Source organism: Podarcis raffonei, chromosome 2 (assembly GCF_027172205.1).
Source record: "Podarcis raffonei isolate rPodRaf1 chromosome 2, rPodRaf1.pri, whole genome shotgun sequence".
NCBI classification, from domain to species: domain Eukaryota; kingdom Metazoa; phylum Chordata; class Lepidosauria; order Squamata; family Lacertidae; genus Podarcis; species Podarcis raffonei.
In genome coordinates this window covers 25,037,767-25,057,132 of record NC_070603.1, presented here as the reverse complement: position 1 = coordinate 25,057,132, position 19,366 = coordinate 25,037,767, and the positions used below count along the sequence as shown (strand labels likewise).

The following is a 19,366-nucleotide window of genomic DNA, read 5'->3' as shown; positions in this document are numbered from 1 at the left end:
GCTTGGAAAACTTGGCACAAAACACCTAACTTCTCAGATATTGCCACTCCATTCCCTTCCTGGAACACCCAGATTTTGCTGTGGGAAGCATGAATACGCAGGTTATAAGAGACCTTTTTGAGAATGGCAAGCCAATTAGCAGAGAAAACATTGTCACAATGATGCAGCGGTACAGAAGAAATTGGTTGCATGCGGTCCAAGTACAAAGCTTTTCTAGCACACTGGAGAAAATGCTGTGAATTCACAAAAGTTTGAAAGCGTTTGTAAGTATGTGCCTCCAGCAAGCTTACCAGGAAAAAAGAGAACAGTTTCACTAATTAATAACCTATTTGTTGAGGGTTTTTTGTTTGTTTTGTTTTTTTTCAAACTAGGGGATTAGAAATGGTGTGGGAGACAGACCAGGGTCTGTTATTTGAGATTTAGCTTGGGAGGTTTTATAGAGAGGAACACCACCCTTCAAAACAGTTTCAACGTTAACAAGGAAGTTCTTAATTAAACTGATGCATCGGTGCATAGCTGTCAACCGTCCCTTATTTGGCGGGAAAGTCCCTTATCCCAGCGCCGTGTCTCGCTGCTGTCCCTTATTGATGATGTCCCTTAAATTTCCCGGGTTTCAAAGGAAGCAGCTCCTCTCCCTCCCTCCGTGCCGGCCAGGGAGGAGGGAGGCTCCAATTGTGTTGCTTGGCTGCGTTGCTCACCCAAAAAGGAGTCTAAGAACGACTGGGGGGTGGAGCTTGCATGCCTTGTGCCGATCAAATCGGCCACGTTGCCTGGGGACTCGCCTTTGCTCAGTGCTTCCCAGCGGAGAGGTGCCGGTGGTTTTCCTTGCTGCATCCCCTTTGCCGGGTTGCTGCGCTGTGGGAACCACCGCTTGGGGCTTTGTTTGGCTGCTGGCTGGGCTTTCTGCCTTTGGCTCGGAGGGGCTCAGAAGTTGAACCTACCTGTGCCCGTAAAATCCCTTATTTTGGCTGCTGGTCCCTTATTTTCAATTCTGTAAGTTGACAGCTATGCCATCGGTGACACCTTATATTAGTTAAATTAATACATTTTTTGCACAATCAACCAAGTGAAAGGGCAAGTGAAAGCAAGTATCTTGGGTGATGCCTTGATAGTTAAAGCCTGCTTTCTGTTTCCCTTCTAGCTACATAACCTGATGATGCACCTTCCCAAAAAGTCACATGCAGCGAACCAGAACTCTTAGATAAGGCACCTACGCACACAACAAACAGCCACTGCTTGATCTATAGAGCTCTGCCAAGGCACTTCGCCGCAAAAAGATGGCACAATTTCTTCCTTATTCATTTGGGCGACCTACTTTACTGACCTACTTTTTAATGAGCAGGAAAATCATAAAGTCATTGCGGGCACTCGTCATCAAACGCCGTTAAGCGAAGCAGTTTGGCACGGCAGATTTTGGTGGAAAGGCACCAGCTCCACCCCTTGAGGCATGGGAAATTGATAAGCATTTTCCGCTCAATGGAAGAGAAAATGAGCGCCTGCTCCCCAGCTAGAGGTCTAGGAAAAAGAGTTGGCTCTGCACAGGCTGAGAACCCAGGTGTGTAAATGCAGAGGAACCACAGACAGAAAAAGAAGGATGAGTTTTAAGATTTGCAGTGACACAGAGAAGGAAAAGCATAGCAGCGAATGCTGGGAAAATAATAATAATAATAATAATAATAATAATAATAATAATAATAATAATACTTTATTTATACGCTGCCCATCTGGCTGGGTTTCCCCAGCCACTCTGGGCAGCTTCCAACCGAATATTAAAAACAATACAGCGTCAGACATTAAAAACTCCCCTAAACAGGGCCGCCTTCAGTTGTCTTTTAAAAGTAACATAGTTTATTGCCTTGACATCTGCTGGGAGGGCGTTCCACAGGGCGGGCGCCACTACCGACAAGGCCCTCTGCCTGGTTCCCTGTAACTTGGCTTCTTGCAGTGAGGGAACTGCCAGAAGGCCCTCGGCGCTGGACCTCAGTGTCCGGGTAGAATGATGGGGGTGGAGACGCTCCTTCAGGTATACAGGACTGAGGCCGTTTAGGGCTTTAAAGGTCAGCACCAACACTTTGAATTGTGCTCGGAAACGTACTGCTTTCTCTATGGCTCTGCACTTGCCATACACACACACACACACACACACACACACACACACACACACACGAGACAAGTAGAGACAAACAGAAATAAAACACCAATTAGGAAATGGAAAGTGCCTTAGAAAATACAAGAGACAACAAATGGACAGCTAAAAGCACCAGGTGAGCCTCCCTGGGTGGGGAGGGGATTCCAAAGGAACAGTCCTCTGCAACTTAACCCTCCATACGTAATCCTGAATGTGGCTTTGAACACTCAGTTGTGGGGGCAACCTTTGTTCACAGAGAAGCTTCTGAGCTAAGTCCATATATCCTGATTTCCACCTGTTCATTATTCACCACTTCTAGTGGGTCCCAGATTCTCAAAGGCCGTCCGTGCACAACCTCTGACGTCAACTATTCATGCACGGCAGTTCGTCAATGTCAGAGAACTGCCATCGGCTCAGGGGCGAGAGGGGAAAAGCCGGATGGATTACAGAGAGTCCCCAAAGATTGTGGGAAGCAGCACCTCCTCAGCGGAGGAGAGTAATCACGCCTCCGGTCGGAGGAGGCAAGGCAGGCGGTGCCAGGACATGTTGCCTGGGCAAAATGGGGAGGAGAGAGGTCCTCCATTACCCACGCCCTCCCTGCGCAGTAGGCTTCCGCGCCAAGAGGGGAGGTGCAGATTGGGCGTCAAGAAACTACTCTGCTGGGGAAGGTTTAAGGACCGCCCACTCACAGATTCTGCCAGTGAATGAGCGAGCCATGGAATAGTGGCGCTCCGCATGGTGAAGGGTTTTTGGCACCAATAATAAGGCTTTACAGCCGACCAGGGAGGCACTTGTCTGATGGCTCTCGAGTAACCCCCTGATATCCTTACATTTTCAATATGCTTCCTTCCTTCCTTTCTCAGACATCCACATGAATGCTTCATGCACAGTCTGAAGGAGGCTCCTGCCCACAAAGGTTCGTGCCACAATGATTTTGCTAGCTGCTGGGGAGCCAAAGGATTCACCTCTCCTTCCTCTCCACCCTACCCAACCCTGCAGTTGTTGCTGGTCTTTAAAAGCACCAATTGCCCAAAATTCCAAAGAAATAATTGGTCTCGTAGTGTTACATATGCAAGGTTGAGATAAAGTCTTTCCCAACAGATGCTTAGCGACTGTTCCATGAAAATGCTGGAGCCCAGCCAGCAATGCCACCCTTTTCACAATACAGCCAGCTGGGTTCTCCTCCTTTCCCCAGGGCAATTAGCTTCATGTGGGAGGTACATGCTGTCAGCTGAGATGATGGGAGCAAAAGAGAGAAAGAATCTCTCCCACCCACCACCCCCATAAATCCTCCTATATCTTCGCACTGGGATAATCATATATGTAACCAAGAGCTGCTACACACAGTACTGAAATTTAGCATCACCTCAGTGCAGTAAAGAAATATTCATCTTGCATGGAATACAGATCAGGAAAACCACTGGGTTTAGTGGCAGGGAAGCAGTTGCTGCTAACCAAAGTTTAATGTAAATAATAATAATAATAATAATAATAATAATAATAATAATAATATACCCTGTCCATCTGGCTGGGCTTCCCCAACCACTCTGGGTGGCTCACAACAGAGGACTTGGAGGTGAGTCTCTGCCTGTTTGTTTTTTAAGTTTTAATTAATAAACAGGAAAAAGGGGAGATAAATTAATAAAAATTAATAAAAATCGCAATAAAGCAAAATTAATTCAAAAACAAATAAAACCCATTACCTGCAATAACATTATTCCATCAATCCTACTTAAACATATAAATTAATATAGGCAGTCCAAACAGGTATCTAAATGAAACTGATTATTCTATGCTGTGTGTTCAAAAGTAGAATTGGCAAAGAGAACTTCAAACTACTCAAGTATGAAGTAGAGGTTTGGCCATCCAACCAAGAGTCACCTTGTACAACCCTCTGCAATACAGGAATCTCAACACGTTTGAAACCATTCCGGACCCTGCTTAGCTCTGCAAATGTGCTAGCAGGTTTATTACTGTGCCACTTGTTTTAAGACTCTTCGCCACCATAAACACTCACAGAAAACCTACTTTTGTTGCCCATCCATTAGTCCCTCATACTACAGGAGTGCTCCAAAATCCACAAATAACAAGTATTTCTCAGAAACAAAGTAGATGTAAACATTTCTGAGCAGAAAGAAAATACCACAGGACTTGCCCCCACATTAGATAAACGTCACATGTAACTTGGCCCCAAGTTTCCAACACACTGTGTGTACTAGGATTTCAGCAACCCCAATTTGACACGGACAATCTCTGAGTTTCACAGTAAGACTTAAAACGCATCCTAGAATTGCACCAAACGCTTAGAGAGGAAGGCATTTCATTTCTGGGGAAAGGCACCCGATTCCACTGGATAGTTCACCAGAACAATCCATTATCAGAGCACCACGCTCTTGTCTGCATACTTGTTGATGCAAAAAATACTCAAGAATGCTTTGTTCCAGTGAAACACTAGGCATGAGCTTTTGACACACAAATACCTTGGTTGCCATTTTACATTTTTGCTCTACCTCTCAATAGCTATCTTCCCAGCTATCAAAGACCTGTTACGATCACTAGATCATAACATGTCACTCATTATCATCTGCTTTATTGAGGCTCGGATTCTGTAATTATGGCTGGCAGACTGTAACAGATGTACTACTACTGCTAAGTAAGCAACAACAGCTGCCAATCTTTTCGTTGAGTAACAACTCCAAAATATATAGCTTACGAACACCATACAGTATCCGTGACACACCAGCACTGATACACCTTTTCTAAACTTCAGCATAAGGAGGCAGCGGAGAATGAAAGCGTTTAGCCTCAAGGCTTCGCATAAGTGGTCAGATTATGACAGCGTTCTGGGCTAACTCCTTAGAAACAGCCTGCAGAAGACTGAAATGTCACAGCAATTAATGGCATTAGTAATAACTTTTGTGGTGCACGGAAAGACATTTCCGTGGCCAAAGGGGCTTATATAATGCCAATTAATAAGGAAATCACACCCAAGGAACTCATTTACAACTACTAATAAAAGCCCAATTATCACTGCTATTATTCCAGTGGATTTACCCTTGCAATCCCAAAGAGATTTATGTCCACTGTTGAAAGCAACAACAAGAAGGATCTAGTGGTCCTTATTTACTCTAAGTATTGTTATTATTTGGGGACTTGGGGTCCAAAAAGCTGGGATCAGGGATGTTGTTGTTTAGTCGTGTCTGACTCTTCGAGACCCCATGGACCAGAGCACACCAGGCACTCCTGTCTTCCACTGCCTCCCGCAGTTTGGTCAAACTCATGTTCGTAGCTTCGAGAACACTGTCCAACCATTTTGTCCTCTGTCATCCCCTTCTCCTTGTGCCCTCCATCTCTCCCAACATCAGGGTCTTTTCCAGGGAGTCTTCTCTTCTCATGAGGTGGCCAAATATTGGAGCCTCAGCTTCAGGATCTGTCCTTCCAGTGAGAACTCAAGGCTAATTTACTTCAGAATGGATAGGTTTGATCTTCTTGCAGTCCATGGGACTTCTCAAGAGTCTTCTCCAGCATCATAATTCAAAGGCATCAATTCTTTGGTGATCAGCCTTCTTTATGGTCCAGCTCTCACTTCCATACATCACTAATGGGGAAACCATAGTTTTAACTATACGGACCTTTGTCAGCAGGGATCAGAGATAGAAGGTCCTAAAATCGGAAAAGCCCACTCCCAATGGCAATAGCCAGAGGCACCGTCAAGAGCATCAAGAGCATCATCTAAGCCAGGTACACAGTGGATGGTAAGAAAAGGTGATGTGCAGACAGGAGCCGAGAGCAGGGAAGTAGATAAGATGCATGCAACATAAAGAGGTCAGCAGCAGCTTGCTCCTGCCTGGATGACTTAATATCCAGAGCAGAAGGTGGTGAAATCGTATTGGTTCCCTAGGCTCCTGGGTTCAAATCCCTACACAGCCAGGAAATACACACCAGTTGGCCTTGGGCAAATAATGGTCTCAGTTCACAGAGTTGTTTTGAGGATCCTGTCCTGAGCCCGCGAGATAAGCCAGGGAAAGAGCATAAATAACAAGAATTGATGTGAGCATGTTTCTACCAGCAGGTCGAGGCCAGATTACAATCCCAAAGCAAAGATCCTGGGGTTTAATAATAATAATAATAATAATAATAATAATAATAATAATAATAATAATTATTATTATTATTATTATTATTATTATTATTATTATTATTTATACCCCACCCTCCCCAGCCAAGACAGGGCTCAGGGCAGCTAACACCAGGTATAAAACAATTGATTAAAATACAGCTTTAAAACAAGATTAAAATGCAGTCTCATTTCAGTAGAAACTCAAATCAAAAACTTTTTGGGGATGAAAATGTCAAATCTTCACCAAGGCCAACTATCCAGACTGGTCCTACGTGGGCCAGAAAAAAAAGCCAAGGAAGTCCCCAAATAGGAGTTCCATCACAGGAGGAGAAAGGAAAAAGGAAAGAAGGGGAGGGGATCAAGTTGATTCCAAGCCAAAGGCCAGGCAGAACAACTCTGTCTTACAGGCCCTGCGGCAAGAAATCAGATCCTGCAGGGCCCTGGTCTCATGAGACAGAGCGTTCCACCAGGCCGGAGCCAGTGTTGAAAAGGCCCTGACACAATACACCTCTTTTTGCCCTTGCATGCCTGATTTTTTTCAAAAGAAATCACTGGTGCTGTTGAAGAAGGCAACGTTGGGGCAAGGCAACCCCTGACTGTCACCTGCTGGAACCTGTGACACAAGCAGAACGGTTTTTAAACACCCACACTCACGCCTACTTCAGGCTGTGCTTTATCTTTTGGTTCTCAGGCAAGTGGTAGCTGTGCCGTAGCTTCCTGAGATCTTGTCTTCCAGGAGTGCTGCCAAGGAGATGACACCCCAGGGAGCATCTCACACTGTTGCTATCTGGCCTTGGAAGCACCTGGTTCCCAAGCATAGACAGTGACAGCCTTGATTGCTCCCTGGGTTGCTTTCCCCTCCTCATGGGAGATGCAGAACTATGTGCTCCTGGCTACTGGTGACTTGGAGGAGAGCAACCACCAGGGGCTGTTTAGGGGAAGGGATAGTGGCCACGATCCCTTTCGAACACCTCACAAGATGCACCTGCGCTAGGCTTGCCCCCCGTCCCTTTGAAAAACAGGGTCACCCCGTTTTGAACAGCAGCGTCCCCTGTGCTGTTTGGGATGCCTTTTGCCCCATTTTCAGTCATGGAAAATATAAAATGGGCATTAAAAGTTTCCTCCTTTGTGCACTCACCCCAACATGCTTGTCTTGTGCAGCCTAGCTTGCTAGGCACCTCAGAAGTTAAGCCAGATGATTGATGCTCCAGGTTAGCCAATAGAGCTCAGCAGCCTGCAGCAGACTCTTCTGGATTGGGCCGAGCTCTTGCCGATGGCTCTAAGAGGGAAGAGCAAAACGTTCCCCGGAGCAGCAGCCTCAGCCCCTTCAAAGCTAAGAATTTGTCGTTATCTCTCCCCCTCGTTCCTCTTTTGGCTGGGTTTCTACATTTCTCATCTTTCTGGCAGGCAGAAATCCAGCAGGTGGGAAAGATTTCCTTTCCATATTGTTCTTGGATGGCTTGCAGAGACTGACTGATTCATTTGGTCATTGCAATGGATTGCTTTGAACTCATTTCTGCACCAGGTAAAAGTAAATTTTACACCCACAAATTCCCCTCTATTTTGCCTGACCTGTCCCATATTTTGCCCAAACAAAAGCGGCAACCCGAACCTGTACCCTCCCCTCCTTTGCTGCCAAGCGCAATGCTCCCTTTGCCCCATCTCTTTCTTCTCTCTCTTGAAGGCACTCTGCAAAGCGTCGCCACCAACAGCAGGAAGCAAAATAGGTCCCACAGCTCCTGTTGCCATTTGTGACTGCTTAGATGTTTGCCTATGAAAGCAAAGCTCTGTACCACTTTAGGAAAACAAGAGGGCATGCCTGCACTCTCCACATCTACACTTAAGATCCAGTAACCACAGTTTTCAGTGCTGAGGACCACATGCCAGGCTGTGGGTCAGAGGAAAAAGGAGGAGGAGCAATAGATCGCATTTCTACCTCAGTTCAGTGAGATAAGAGTTTTACACTCACACACAGCCTTCTGGGGCGTTATCAGACTATTCCAGTCAGGCAAACACACTCAGTGATGGTGTAAATAACAACAACAGCAACAACAACACCAGTGATGATGATGATGATGATGATGATGATAATAATAATAATAATAATAATAATGTATTTTGTGTTTTTATATTGTTATTTTATCTTGTGAGACCTGCGAGTATAGGGTGGTATATAAATTTCAACAACAACAACAATATTAATTAATAACAACAATAACAATAGCAACAATAATAATGTTGTTGTTGAAATTTATATACTACCATATACCCGCAGGTCTCCAGACAAAATCACAATATAAAAACACAAAATACAAAATAAAAACAAAAGCAAAAGCAACCCAATCACCCCCTCCCAACACATTTTAAAGACATTGGATTATTTCATGTATTTTTTATTTTTTGTTGGAAGCCGCCCAGAGTGGCTGGGGAAACCCAGACAGATGGGCAGGGTATAAATAATAAAGTGTTGTTGTTGTTGTTAGATGTTAATCAGTCAAAGGCCTGGATAAAGAGGAACGTTTTTGCCTGGTGCCTAAAGATGTATAATGAAGGCGCCAGGCAAAATTCCTTGGGGAGAGCATTCCACAGAAGGGGAGCCACTGCAGAGAAGGCCTGTTCTCGTGTTGCCACCCTCCGCACCTCTCGTAGAGGGAGTGGGGCACATGAAGAAGGGCCTCAGAAGAGATGATCTCAGGGTGCGGGTACTATCTTCCAGGACCATCTCAGCAGTCCTGACAACAGTACTGTAAGACAGACCCCACATTAAGAATCCTATCTTATGTATGGGGGAAGCTGAGGATGAGAGGCAGCAGTTTGCCAAAAGCAAAGTTAATGACAGAGGTGAGATCTGAACGGTCAGCTTCCCACTCACAGCTTGTTAACACATTTTGGCCAAGCTCATCCACGGAAATACCATGCAGAAGCAAGCATCCTTGACTCCTTAAAAGCAGTGTCCCCAGCAGGCCATCTGGATTAATGTGGGCACTAGGTTTTTGTCTGTGTGCGGTAAACAGTTTTTGATTCATGATACCAATGCAGTTACCAATCACAACAAAAAGCATTGCATCACCTTACAGCAGCCGTTCTCTGCCTTGAGTCCCTAGTTGTTGTTGGACTACAATTCCCATCATTCCTAGCCAGCATGGCCAGTGGACAAGGATGATAGGAGTTGTAGTTCAGTAGCATCTGAGGACCCAAGTTTGAGAAAGGCTGCCTTAGGGACAAACACATTTATTATGTCACAAGCTTTCACGAACCAGTCAAGTTGATCAGAAGCATGAAGTACTAGAGAGTTGGAAGCAATGAGGTCAGAAGGAAAAGAAGTTACGTAAGGTTATTACCAGGGAATAATTTTTACTCCCGTTCTCATGAGACAGGGATTTTGAAATCTTTATCTGAGTAAACATCTCAAAAGTTAACTTTTGGCCACTTTCAAACCCAGCGTTCTCCAGGAGGAAAACAACCCCCTTGGAAGAACTCAGCTGTTGACTCAGTGGCCAGCATCTCTGAACCCCTTCACCCTGAACGTTTTTTTTGTCCCCTCCCCCCCAAAAGCCTTCTTCTTAATCCTTATTTGCTGACACTGCCACACAGGTCTGAGAAAGGAGCTAAAGGGTGCAGAGGGTTGCATAAATCTGTGGGGGCTTAACAGAGTTTATTACTAGTTAACTCAGGACAACACCTCCATTTTTGTTGTTCTGTTTATCCCTCTGGAAATGGCAGGTTCCTCCACTTCCCAGGAATGTATGTTCTCAGCAGTTCCGGTTCACGCCAGAGCAGTTCAGCTGTTCCCCACATGAAGCCTGTGCCAGTTTTGGGTTTGGCCATCAACGCCCCTCTCCAGGCGGATCTTGAAAATGATCCCAGAAGAACAGCAAGCACTGTTACGTTCCCTTACCTCAACATCGCAGGACTCGTGGCATTTGCCGGGATCTTCCCTGCCCAGTAGGCAAGCGTGGGAACCCGGTGACCCCCTTCCCAGGTCGTTTGCTTTGCTGAGCTCCCGCCTGCAAAATTTAAACAGAGAAAACGTATTTGCGGAGGCCTGTCTGCCAGGGGAGTTCCCAAAGAGCCAAGATCGCAAAACAAAAGCTAAATAGTTAAGAGACAGGGGGACAAGTTCTCTCCTTTTAAAAAATGAGACAAACAATCCAATAACGGGGATGTGAAATTGTGCTAGCCCAAAACAGTGCATAACATAAATGATACAGCAATCCTAATGATCTCATCAATTCCTTCCTCTACGATGCTTCAGTTTATTCAGCACTGGCAACAGCAGAATGCAAGGCCTATTCAAGGTTGAATCTGGGATATTTTTAGCTTTTTCAACATGCACAGGGTGGGGACGGGGGAGACACTCCTGAAGATTATAAATGTTTACAAAGTACTGGTGCAGCACATAGCATGCTAAGCTTGAGCTCCATCCCAGCTGGATTGGCCGAATTTGGGTTAAGTCATCATGGTCTCGCAGCCACAGTAACCTTCCTTCAGGACTAGCTGTGAATGCGCACGAGGCAAAGACTTGGCATGGACAAAAAGCGTGATGTCAAATCATCTACATAAAAGCACAGTACAGTTGTACCTTGGAAGTCAAACGGAATCTGTTCCGGAAGTCCGTTCTGACTTCCAAAACGTTCAGAACCCAAAACGCAGCTTCTGATTGGCTGCAGGAAGTCCTGCAGCCAATCAGAAGCCACGGAAGCCCTGTTGGACGTTCGGCTTCCAAAAATAGTTCGCAAACTGGAACACTCACTTCCAGGTTTGTGGCGTTTGGGAACCAAAATGTTTGAGAACTAAGCTGTTCAAAAACCAAGGAACGACTGATAGATGGGGGGTAGGGAATCAAGTGCAAATCCTGCTGTGGAGTCTGGAATCACTGCCGGGACGAGGGGCAAAGCAGGGAGGGAATGACAGCTGTGGCTGAGAGGAGGAAGCGAGGACAGGCTTGTTCGAGAGTGGGCTAGGACCGCTCTGCCTTAACACAAAGGAACACGGGAAGCTGCCTTAGACCAAGTCAAAAGTTCATCTGGTTTGCATTGTCCACCTTGGCGTGTCAGCGGCTTCCCCAAGATTTCAGAGAGAAGTTTCTCCCAGTCCTACTTTGAGACGATGGGGGCTGCATCTGGGACTTTCTGCATGCAAGGAAGATGCTCTAACACTGAGCTATGGCCTCTAACGCGTACACTTGAAGCAGCAGCGAAAACATGGCTTCAGAGACAGTGCACCTGACAAAGGGTCAGGATGAAGAGAGGTGGGTGGGAAGGCCAACCTCTGATCCAGGAGATGCAAAGGTTCTCCGATGACAACAAAAAGAACTCATGAGAGCAGGTGCCCCGCTTTAAAAACTTTTTATTCCACTTTCAAGATTTAGGAAGAACACCTTCGCCTTCCATTGTACTTTTTATAAATAGTTTCAAAAGTCGCACAGCTGTTTTCAACCACTCGAACATCTACATTTTTTCTCATTGCCTAAGTCAGATAGGAGGCATACAGGAAGCACTTTAATTGATTCCGATTCAGTTCTGCTTGTACATCTAGTCCTCAGGGGCTAGACAGAGATGGGCTTGCCTATGCTTTGTTTGCCCAACAAGATTTGGAAATGTTTGGTATGTGGAGCTGTTACATCCAGACTGCATAAACATTTATATAACTATGTCAGACCGTGCTGCTTTGTTTAAAAATGATCTCTCCTCCTCCTGCTGCTGCTGCTGCTGATGGCAAATTGTTTTTATTTAACAAAATATATAAGTTGCTTGATTGCAGCAAAAATCTCTGAAACGGTTTACAAGAAGTTTCAAAATTACCTGTACAGTTTTAAATATTGAAAAACAATTATTTTAGGACACATTATCCCCTACACATTTGCACAAAAATGTTCTAAGCAGGCCATGAAAACAGTACAGGGAACGTGTCTGTCTCATGTCAACACGCAGGTGCTGCCATACTAAAAGACTGATTTCTTAAAATTGTAAGCAACATCTGAAAGCAGCCCTGTTTAGGGAAGTTTTCAATGTTTGATCTTTTACTGTATTTTAAATATTCTGCTGGGAGCCGCCCAGAGTGGATGGGGAAACCCAGCCAGATGGGCGGAGTATAATTAAATTTATTATGATGATTAATTGCGGAAGAGGAATTATGCGGTCCCTGTAACGATGCCAGTTCCGCAGATCAGAATAGTGGAATGGGCACAAAAGGGCTTCAGGTACCAACTGTGACACCTTGAATTTGGCCTGGTAACAAGCAGGTAACCGGTGCCATTCTCGAAGCAGAGGTATTACATGCAGACAATCACTCACTCCTGTCAGCAACCGTGCTGCAGCATTCTGAATTAACTGCGGCTTCTGCATCACAGACCTCTGACTTTGTTTGGGTTATGTAGGCTGCTTGAGCAATGAAGGCTCTCCTTACTCCGATGTGGAACCCTGATTGTCACATGATAGGCTTCACTCTACAGATGTGCCACTCAATGCATGAATGGTGGGAGTATAGTATGGGAACCAGTCATATTAGAAAAACTAACCAATAAACTGAAACTGACAGGGGGACAAATGCAAGATGACGCCTCCACCCCATTATGGCTCCCCTTTATCACACACACAGCCCAACAAGACAATAACAAGTATCCACCAACAGCATACGAATCAATATGGCTAACCTGATTCAAAAAACACTCACCCACCGCACTCACACATGAAAACGAAGTTCACCACAGCCAACCCCAAACAAACAACCACACCCTAGGCCAGGCTTCCTCAACCTTGGCCCTCCAGATGTTTTGAGACTACAGTTCCCATCACCTCTGACCACTAGTCCTGCTAGCTAGGGATCACGGGAGTTGTAGGCCAAAAACATCTGGAGGGCCGAGGTTGAAGAGGCCTGCCCTAGGCCAACCCCAATCTCGCTCACCACCAAAGGAACACAAGCGAATAGTAAAGAGAACCTGCACAAGCGACGCTGGCACAAAACCCCACACATACATTAAGTAAAATAGAAACATTGCCACTGGACCCCACGCCCACTCACCACGGCCCCCTCCACCTCTTTCCCCCTTTTCTTTCTGATATAACACTAATGTCTCAACAAATGAAACTGATCTGTAGAAAATGCAACTTGAAAAAAGAGACATTGCCCATACTTCTGTAAACCAAGAAATCGTTAATAAAAAATACATGGGGGTGGGAATGAATGGTGGAAGTAGGTAGAGCTGCCCCAAATGCAATCATGGTTGAGGCCCTGATCTCCACCTCACAAAACTGATAAGCTCTGGGGAAGGGAGGGAGTAGGTCAAATAGGATTAGAGCACTTTGAACTCAATTTTTCCCCTGGCCCCACCATCTAACACCCAGCCTCTATGTACAAGCTGGAAAACTACACCTTCCCGTACGATAGGAATTTTATGGCCTTAGATATATGGTAATGTTCATAAGTGTACCAACCAAGCACATACATAGATCAGCACAGGAAGACCGACCTGAAGCCATTTTGATTCCTAAACTGAGCAAATGTTTTCTCTGCAAGGTCAAAGTGGAAAAGCCTCCCCATTGTCTTTTTCTTCACAAATCCTGTCTTAAGGGTATGTCTGTGTTTGAATAGGGTGTGAGCCTGTGACATGGCCCAGGAACTAAGTATTTATCACTACAAAAGAATGGCCAGGCTCCCCAGGCAATCCAATCAAGTAACCTGCCAGACAGGAGATAAACAAGGACAAGAGAAAAACAACATTTAAATTTCTGTTTAGACCGCCTTTTCTGTGATATAGGTATGATGTATCTGAGGGGTGGTCTTAGGTTACACCCCTTCTGTGATGTATGTATGATGTTTCTGGGGGTGGTCTTGATCTACAGGGTGGCAATTTCAAAAGTCTTTATAAGGCCTTGCACACTATTTTTCGGGGTCCTCCTTCTTTCCTGCGTGTGAGGGGAGCACCCTGTTGCAACAGATCAATAAAGATCAAGCTTACTAGCTGCTTTGCTTCTCAATATTCTCTGGTTGGCCTTTGTTATTTTCTCCTACCAATAGGGAACCTATGTATATGAGCTCTTGGATACCCCATAAGGGAAAAGGGCAATTTTTTGTTTACAACACCGGCCTAGGTTTGGATACGGCTGCCTAAAACCCTGGGAACACTCCTCACATTCAAGCTGAAGAAAGATAAAAGAGATGTTTGCTGCTTTCTGTTGTAGCTGCATTGGCTAATTGTTGTTTTTTTAATGGAAAGGCTCTGCTTTGCAAATAGGCTAAATGAAACAAACTCAATTCAAGTGACTTCCTCCCCCTCCCCTTCCAAAATCAAAAACGATGAGTGCTTGTTGACAAGCTCATTCACCTCCCTTCTTCCCCAAAGCACAGTGTCCGTAAACACAAAGGGTACAAATCGCACCGGCCCTAATAAGGTGCTTTTTCTGGACCAACTCTGTGCTGAAGTGCCCATCCACGCAAAATAACACAGGCCTGTGGCATTTATTTCAATAATCAAATGTTATGCAAGCATCCTGTTGCATTAAATTACAAAGGCCAAGGCTTCTGGGGGAAATCTGACGGAGGAGAGAAAACAGAATGTTTCCTTGTAAGGAAGAGGGGGTGGGGATGGACAAACCCAAATACACCCCCTGGAAAGGCCCAAAATGGAAAATTACCAGGGCATGGGATGTCACTTGATTTATTGCACGCATAACTTTTTGCCAGGGAACATATTGAGATGCTTTCTGGAGGACTTTAGGGCTTGTCTATAGCTCATGCAAACATTGTAAGACTCGCCCCCAAAGCTCAAGTTCAGTCCTGCTGTTGGCGAGTTTGCCGTTTTAGAGGGGTGGTTTTCAACCAATTCCGAACAGGGCTGCACTACTTCTGAAGAATGAGGTTCACAGGCTAGGGAAGGGGCCCTGGTGGTTTGGAGCAGAGCTTAGTGCACCTGCTGTGGCCACTTATGGATAGAGATCACCTGGCTATGTCTCTTATATTCTGGTAGCCTTCAGATTAGACCACTGCCACATGCAGTACATGCTGCTTCCTTTGAAGTCTGTGGTTAGTTCAAAATGCAGGTGGCGACACAGGTGCAGAAGACCAGGCGTGGGGATTATATTGATACCGCTGGTGTTGAAAACACTGGCTCCCAATCTGTTTCCAAGATCAAGTCAAAGTGGCTGGTTCACCACTTTGGCACCAGAGTACTAGCTGACCATCTTCGTCCATAGCTAATCACCATGGCTGTCCTCAGATGTTTTCTCCTCTGCTTCCGAAGGAAAGACAGGTGATTATAACTCCCACCATCCCTGGCCATTTGCCACACTGGCTGGGGCTGATGGGATTTGAAGCCCAAAACACCTTCCCTCCACTCTCTAGAATTTCAGCTTTTCCCAATTTTACCTGGAGGTGTTAGGGATTGAATCTTGAGCATGCCAAGCAAGTGTTCTACCACTCAGCTATAGTCCTTCCCTGGTTCTGGGAAGCAGGACAGGAAGACTACAGCCCTCTCCTGTTGTTGGTTACAGACTTCCAGGCTTTCAGTAGTATGCTTCCTTTGAATCTGGAGCTTCCATCTAGCCATTATGACTAACAACCATTAATAGCATAATCCGCCATGAATTTTTTTAATCTACTTCAAAGCCCTCTGAGCTGTTGGCCGTCACATCTTGTGGCAGCACATGCTATGCCCAATTTGAAGATGTTATTTATTTTATACTGTGTAAACAAGGAATAACTAATGTTGCCAGACTACAACTCCCATCATTCCTTGGCCACTGGACAGCATGGGGTGGGGCTGGTGGGAACTGGGATCCAATAACATGCAGAGGACCACAGGTTCTTTACCCTTGTGATATAGTAAGATGCTGGGTTGAAATATGGCTCTTAGAGATGCGAACTGGTTAACTAATTTCCAGAAATAAAAGAGAAGTTAAGTCGTATGGCCAGAGAGGAAGTTTTAGAAGTAGGGAAGGGATTTTAAATGAAGACAGCAAAGCCCTGGGACTGTGAGTTAGTTCTGTGGCAGCTTTTTATTGTAAACGTCAGACCATTCCTTTCTATATTTGGAAACGGACAGGAAACATATGTGGAAATAGCTGCTGCTTCTGCTCTCAAAGAGCAAATGGGGAAATATGACTTCACACACACACACACACGCACACACACACACACACACACACACACACACACACACAGTGTACTAGAAGCAGGAATCAACTACTTCACAGTGTGGCCTCCTGCCTACCTCAACATAAATAACCCCACCAATGCAAAAGAGACACACAGATGCAGATCTGATCAGAGTGATCTTTACAATGAGAGAGATGTTTTCAAAGGCATGAAAAACAAAGGGGGCCTCTTGGGGAACTTGGCACCTCTTAGAAAATAAACTGACGTTTCAGTGAAACCAAATACAGATCAATGGAACTAACAGGCAGAGTTACACCAAAGTGAACACCTTGGAGTCTCTGTATTATGTCAGAGCATAAATTCCACCAATCAGACTTGGTCAGCACTGCAGGCTGCTAGTTTGTTTGGGGGCATTTTTGACGAGCTTACAGCACAGCTGTAACGATCCTAGTAAAAACCCCAGTTTCCCAAAGCTGCTGTCACAGGGAAATCACTACTGTTACTAATTAGAGATTAGCAACTTCTGAAAAGAGATTTTTGGCCTATTAAGCAACACATAAAAAAGCTTTTAAACAAATAAAGAAGGGCCAGATTCAACCAAGTTGTTGCACTTGCGAGAGCCAGCACAACAAGACCTGCTAGGATGGCAAGACTTTCATCCTCCTCTCATCCCCCATGCCTGTGCACTCTGCGTCCCTCTCTAATATTTTTGGGAAGGGCAGGAGAAACACCAGAACAGTGTATGGGGAAAGGAGAGGGGACATCACTCCAGTAAAGGTAAAGGTAAAGGGACCCCTGACGACTCTGGGGTTGCGGCGCTCATCTCGCTTTATTGGCCGAGGAAGCTGGTGTACAGCTTCCAGGTCATGTGGCCAGCATGACTAAGCCGCTTCTGGCGAACCAGAGCAGTGCACGGAAACGCCGTTTCCCTTCCCGCCAGAGTGGTACCTATTTATCTACTTGCACTTTGATGTGCTTTAGAACTGCTAGGTTGGCAGGAGCAGGGACCGAGCAACGGGAGCTCACCCTGTCGTGGGGATTCGAAGCGCCAACCTTCTGATCAGGAAGCCCTAGGCTCTGTGGTTTAACCCATAGTGCCACCCATGTCCCATCACTGCGGTAGACAAGCAGAAATGCTTATGCTGACCGAGTGATCTGCTCAGCACGACGCTGAATTCCAATTTGTAGGAATCCAATTTGTGTGTGCTCTCCTCTTCCAACCGGTCTCATAATTTCCAGAATAGGAACAACATGCCTACACTGATTCCCAGATGTTTCCAATATGGGTGACACAGTACAGAGGTATCTTGTATGTGCCTCATTCAGCACTGACTCATTGAAATCTCCTCCCCGGCAGAAAAGGCCATGGCACTGCATCGCTGTCATTTCAGGGCAAAGTAAGACTTGGATCCTATTCTCCTGATGAAATCAAAATGATGGCAGGAGATCGCTTTTCATCAGCATTTCTTACATGTAACAAGGAGGTCCCAATATCTGCTCACTACACAGCATCAAAGGGGTAAGGAAAGAAGGAAGGAAACCAAGCTCCACAATGCATTAACAAACTTTGAGCCCATGAGAAAAATCAGGCCACTTCAAAATAATCCAGATCACAACTCCAGCGCTTTGCGGGGAATGAGAGACAGTCTGTCAGTATCTCTCCTAGTGAATTACAAACTGATAATAAACATCTTTGGGTATTATCTCTCTGTAAACATGTGGTGCTATTTTTAAGATAAGAGGGCAGTGCCCATCAAAATTTGAACTTTGGCTAGTACATCACATCAAAGTTAAAACTGGGAACACTGAAATTATTATCGAGTCCAAGGACTCCCTCTCAAGTGAGAACTATCCCCAGTAACCGCAGCGACAGTAAGAATACAAGAAAATTTCCTCTTCTATTAATCCACTGGCAAGCACTTGAAAAACTGTGTTCAATGTTATATGAGCAAATCTGAAAGTCCAAGACAGCTAAAACACGCATATAAGTATAAGACACTTTCTGATGTTCCAGTTGGTTGTTTAGGGTGGAGGAGCTCTTCGTTTTGTTTGGCTTTGGGTGTGTACATTTTGCTATTTGAGCATCATCAGCAGACCCTCCAAGTGTCCCTATTTTCCAGAGACAGTCCTGAATTTACAGATGCCATCCCAGTTTCTGATTTGATCCCACAATGTCCTGCTTTTCCTTAGGACATCTCTATTTTCATCGGGGAAATGTTGGAGGGTATGGAGTTATGCGAACCTAGAGCCAAGGACATGGGTAGGCAAACTAAGGCCCAGGGGCCAGATCTGGCCCAATCACCTTCTAAATCCGGCCTGCGGATGGTCCATGTTTTTACATGAGGAGAATGTGTCCTTTTATTTAAAATGCATCTCTGGATTATTTGTGGGGCATAGGAATTCATTCATTATTATTTTTTTTCAAAATATAGTCCAGCCCCCCACAAGGTTTGAGGGACTGGCCCATGGCTGAAAAACTTTGCCGACCCCTGGTCAAGGAGATAAATAACTATACACCCTTTAGAAGACATCTGAAGGCAGTCCTGTAAAGGGAAGTTTATAAATGTATAATGTTTTATTATGTTTTCATATATGTCGGAAGCATCCCAGAGTGGCTGGGGCAACCCAGCCAGATGATATCATCATCATCATCATCATCATCACTACTACTACTATTGAGTAAGGTAAAGGTAATGGGGCCCCTGACCATTAGGTCCAGTCATGACCGACTCGGGGGTTGCGGTGCTCATCTCTTTTTATTGGCTGAGGGAGCTGGCGTACAGCTTCCGGGTCATGTGGCCAGCATGACTAAGCCGCTTCTGGCGAACGAGAGCAGCACACGGAAACGGCGTTTACTTTCCCATCGGAGTGGTACCTATTTATCTACTTGCACTTTGGCGAGCTTTCGAACTGCTAGGTTGGCAGGTAGGACGTCTGTATTTTCATCAGATAAATGTCGGAGGGCATGCACCAGTTTGTATTCTGTGAAATGGGTACTTTATTTTTCCAACCCAAAAATGCCC

At 45.3% G+C, this 19,366-nt stretch overlaps 1 protein-coding gene across 10 annotated transcripts in view; it reads right to left on the bottom strand.

The window, feature by feature from the left end:
* ARSG (arylsulfatase G) overlaps positions 1–19,366 on the bottom strand; it is a 119,980-nt gene that overhangs the window by 34,786 nt on the left and 65,828 nt on the right. For all 10 annotated transcript variants that reach the window (XM_053375377.1, XM_053375379.1, XM_053375378.1 and 7 more), the window contains one exon: positions 10,147–10,255. In XM_053375377.1, coding sequence (XP_053231352.1) covers positions 10,147–10,255 — 109 coding nt within the window. The remainder of the gene's footprint in view (positions 1–10,146; positions 10,256–19,366) is intronic.